At 34.2% G+C, this 4,879-nt stretch overlaps 1 protein-coding gene across 1 annotated transcript; it reads left to right on the top strand.

The window, feature by feature from the left end:
• Window positions 1–1,291: 1,291 nt before the first annotated feature.
• glrx5 (glutaredoxin 5 homolog (S. cerevisiae)) lies at window positions 1,292–4,352 on the top strand. The gene is made up of 2 exons (XM_067383434.1): window positions 1,292–1,712; window positions 3,037–4,352. Exons 1-2 carry the CDS (start codon window positions 1,418–1,420, stop codon window positions 3,204–3,206), a joined length of 465 nt encoding a protein of 154 aa, XP_067239535.1. The 5' UTR covers window positions 1,292–1,417; the 3' UTR covers window positions 3,207–4,352.
• The last annotated feature ends 527 nt before the right edge of the window (window positions 4,353–4,879 follow it).

The following is a 4,879-nucleotide window of genomic DNA, read 5'->3' as shown; positions in this document are numbered from 1 at the left end:
CTCACGAGTGAATCTCTCTCTGATTTTATTGGCGGGTCGCAACCAACTTATTCAGGTGCATACTGCCACCTACTGTACCGGTGTGTGCAACTTCAAGGCTTCATGTAATCAATCAATCAATCAATCAAACAAACCATCCATCCATCCATCCATCCATCCACTGTGCACTAACCTTGTATCTTTAAGAAAATTAAATAGAGCTTTACTACATTCCCACATTTTCTCATCTGCCCCCAAAATCCCATTCAAACTCCATTCTTGTTCCAACTCGTGATCTTATCTTGCAAGATCTTCCTTTCTGCATATATTTTGCACCTCATAATGATATGCTCCACATTTTCTGTAACATTACAAACATCACAATTATCTGATATGCGTTTTCCCATTAAAAAATTGAAAAATCTTGATAAAATCACTTCTTCTCTTCTGAATTTCCCTTCAAAAACCTTGACATCAATAGATTTCTGTCTATTATAATAATGTCGTCCTTTGTTATCTATGTCCCACTTTTTCTGCCATGGTTCTCTCACTTTTGTTTTAATTAATGATTTGGCCTCAACTTTACCAAATGGGACTTTCATTATTTCCTTGTCCTTTAATTTCAGTGCATTCTTTGCACTCAAATCTGCAATCGCATTGCCCTCCACGCCAGTATGAGCTGGAACCCAACAAAACTGGAGATTAATTTCAATCCTCTCCATATTTAACATTATTGTGATAATCTCTTTTCACGAGTGAATCATTCGGATCTTTGCATTAAATCGGTTGAATCGTTTAAAAAACACACACAAACGATTCTTGAATCTGTTCGAGCAATGTTGAGTGATCAATATTTTTACTTGTTATAAAATTATAACAAAAGTTATATATTTTAATGACTATGTTTTACACGCGGAATCTGAGCAACAGAACTAAAATTCCAATATATGGAGGAATCACTGAATCGTTTTTTTCTTTGTAATGGATCTTTAAAACGATTTGAAAGAACCGATTCGTAGAAATGATTCGGAGCATGTACGTACCGGAAGAAAAAATGCCAGCTTTATTCTAACCGGATGTATAAAAACTTCTTTAAAAAAAAAAGACGAAAAGAAATAGGCGTTTTTAAATTTCAGTTAAGGTTCGTGTAATAGTTGATACATTTTATAAAATATTTCACTTAGCTAAAATCAGAAGCTGGCGGAGATAAAAAGCAACTTGTGTAATCTTCAAGCATGACTGACGTAGGATTCAACCAATCACAGAGGATATGACAAAGACGAGACCCAATAGCTTTCATCCATTGAGTGTTTATACTAGAAGGGGCGGAGCTTACGTCCAGTGGGTTACTTCGGCGAGGTTCTGTGGGGTCAGTTAAGGGACGTGATAAACGTATATAAACATCTTTAATCTTCACTAAACCCTTCAGTTTTGTACAATGAACAACGTTCTCAGATCGACAGCCCGGTGTCTTCAATCGGGTGCGTGGCATTACAGAACAGTGCAGAATAATGGAGAGCTCCTGTCTGTTTGGGCCCGTCTCATGTGCTCCTCCGCGGCCCAGAAGAACCTGGAGGAGATGGTGAAGAAGGACAAAGTTGTGGTCTTCATAAAAGGCACCCCTGCTCAACCCATGTGCGGCTTCAGCAACGCCGTCGTTCAGATCCTCAGAATGCACGGAGTCGACAACTACGCTGCTTATAACGTGTTAGATGATCAGGATATTAGACAAGGTCAGTAGCTGGTCATTGTTGTTTGAAGAGTGTTTGGAGTTTAAAACCTTATTAGAGTTTGATATTGGCTTCGACGACGGTTTTATCTGATGTGTGGTTCTTCTTGAACGTGTGGCATTCAAAAAAATTACTGACACCTTGTTGGAAAAAATCTATTTTAAGCTGCATAATATCAAGACGTGATGTTCTCATAATTATGGCTAGTATCTCACCATAATAATGAGAAAATTGTAATTTTCGTATAATCTTATGAGTATGTAGTAAAAATCGAATAAAGCTCATAAAAATGGAGAAATTATCTCGTAAGAATGACAAGTTATGAGAAAGTTTCTTAGTATTAGTATATTGCATGAAAGTTTCTCATTATTATTTTTATTATTTATTATTATTATTATTATTATTAAAAACTTACTCATTATTATGAGATATTGAGTCATTATTCCTAAAAAGTTTCTCATTCTTATGCGATGTTAAGTAATTATATTACAACATATAATGAATGAGAAGCCAAGGCATTATTATTAGAACGCTTCTCTTTATGACAAAACAAGACTTTAGTACATTAAAGTTTCTCGATATTATGAGATATTGAGTCATTATTATGAGAACCTTTCTCATTTTGAGAAATCAAGGCATTACTACATGAAAGTTTCTCGAAATTATGAGAGATCATGATTCAAATAATAATAGATATAAAGTTTCTAATAATGTTAAGCCATTATTACGGGATATTAATCAGAAACTAAGTTATTATGAAAAAGTTTCTTATGTTGGAATAATGACTTGACATCTGGAGATGGAGAAACTAACTTATTATTATGATAAAATGTCTCATAATAATCAGAAAAGTTCACGAAATGATGACAACCTCATAATAATGGCTCGGCATCTCATATTAATGAAACATAATATATAAGTCATTATTATGAGGACGTTTCTCATTATTATGACTTGCTTGCTGAATTATATATAATTTTAATTTTTTGTGGCTCCACTGTGTTTTTTTACAATTAACTTCAGTTTGGGTTTGAAACTTGGTTCTAGACATGGTTAGTTTGGTCAATATACTCAATACAGCACAAGTAGGTTAACGGCACCAGCAGTCCTGTCAGCTCTGATTGCCTTTATCAGTTTTGCACAGCAGGAAGAAAGGGGTGTTAACCTTAGAAGAGGTTAGTTTCCACTGAAACACTTAAGTAGAATTAAAAAGACATTAAGGAAATGCATGTCACATAAAATGATTTCCAGAGTTGTTCATGTAAGAGTTAAGCACTAAAAATGATGTTGTCTGTTTACTGACATGCTACTTTGTTCCACCTGAAAGGAATAAAGACGTTCTCCAACTGGCCGACGATTCCACAGGTGTACTTCAACGGTGAGTTTGTTGGAGGCTGTGATATTCTTCTTCAGATGCATCAGAGTGGCGACCTGGTAGAGGAACTTCAGAAGCTGGGAATCAGATCAGCTCTCCTGGATCAAGAAAAACAGTCCTAGTCAGCAAAGTCGCATCTTTGGGATGATTATCCATTGATGTAAACTTCCCAAAGGTGGACTTGTGAAGGGTGATTTGACCTGCTGAAGTCCAAACTGAAGGATATGATGTCAAACCTCCCAAATCTTGAAAAATCACTGTAAAACACTTGACGTAGAATTACCGTATTATACACAATTATTACATTTCTATTGCAGTTTGTTTGTCTTTATTTCAGATACTCTAATGTTAGACCACTGCATATTTAAGATGATGTATTTTGAAATATATTATTACATGTATTTTAGATGTATATCAGTTTTTTTTTTGTCAATAAAACATTTTAAAGCACCCGTTGTTTGAAACTAGAGCTGCTGGGTGTGACGCAAGATTATGCCTCTCTGATGTAATTCCAAAGAAATTTGCTTGTTAGTTCAGATTTCCCTCTTCCTCATTTTGTCATTTTTATGTCATAGTATGTGTCTTATCTAAAACATACTTGGGCATTGTCCTGCCAGAGAAGGTTTGCACTCATATAAGATGTTGAAATCATGTGGGTCAAAGGTCTTGACCTTAATGGTGAGACTTATTTTTTTAAAGATTTTTTTCATCAGTTCTTTGCAATATAAGTGAACATGTCCTACTTGACACTTAGTGCAAAGAGTTTCATCTTGTTGATTTTGTATCATTGACAAAATTTGGAAATTGATAATCATGAAGGATGTTAATCAAAAATAGGTGTTAAAGGATAGGTCAAAGATCTGAATGGACAAATAACAATATTCCAAGTATATTCTGTTGTAGAATTCGTGATTATTGTAGCTTCACGTGTATCCACTAGAGGACGCAATAGTATTTTACATTTTACACACACACATAAAAAAAAGAAAAAAACAATATGCCATTAAGGATATATGACCGATAAGAGTTTCTATAATAAAAAGAAAAACTTTTTAAAAATTAGTTTAGAAAGTGATTTTATCTTTTTAATTAAAATCACTTGCATTAATTCTTGTTGATTTCATCTGGGTTTTGAAAAACAATTTAAGTTTTTAAATGTTTCAAAGGAAATTACAAATAACATGAATTATTTTTAAATATTAAGTTTTTGAATTTTATTCTAGGCCATTTTTTTCTTAATACCCAGACAGTTGTATCACACTGACATTGACTTAATTAAAAATAAATAAATAAAAAGTGTCAAGTTCAAGTCTAAAAAGTTTAAGTCTTTATTTTTAAATAAATGAATAGATTGGTTTGTGGAAATGTATTAGGCACTTCTGAGGGTTACATGGGTTTCTTTCTTTTTCTTTTTTAAACCATGCCTGACTTGCCACAGCTGCAACTTCTATCTGGTTTGCCATGTTCATCATCCTCTCAAAAGCTTTCTTTGTCTCCCTCTAAGCTTGTTGCTAGGCAACACCAGGGCTGTGTCTGAAATCACCTTAAAAAGGGTACTATTTGATGGGACAGCCATTTGTTGTGGGCTGCCTCTGAAATCACATACTCTCAAGAGTAGGTACTTATTTTGAATAATTACTTTGCGACAGCTTAAAAGTATGAATTCAGACATACTACATCCGCCATGTTGTCATTATCATGTGACCTACCAGCGTCATTTGCAAATCCTCTTTTTTGGCCTCATGGAATAGTAAAGTTTCAATCGTATGCATACTTCAGAATCTCGCCGAAAGTA

Source organism: Chanodichthys erythropterus, chromosome 4, assembly GCF_024489055.1.
Source record: "Chanodichthys erythropterus isolate Z2021 chromosome 4, ASM2448905v1, whole genome shotgun sequence".
In the NCBI taxonomy this organism is placed as follows: Eukaryota; Metazoa; Chordata; class Actinopteri; order Cypriniformes; family Xenocyprididae; genus Chanodichthys; species Chanodichthys erythropterus.
The sequence above is the reverse complement of the archived record's forward strand: the minus strand, read 5'-3'. Positions and strand labels throughout refer to the sequence as shown.

Coding starts and splice junctions, on each gene's coding strand:
- glrx5 (XM_067383434.1), top strand. CDS start 1,418: ATGAACAACGTTCTCAGATCGACAGCCCGGTGTCTTCAATCGGGTGCG. Junction 1,713..3,036: donor TGATCAGGATATTAGACAAG/GTCAGTAGCTGG, acceptor TCCACCTGAAAG/GAATAAAGACGTTCTCCAAC.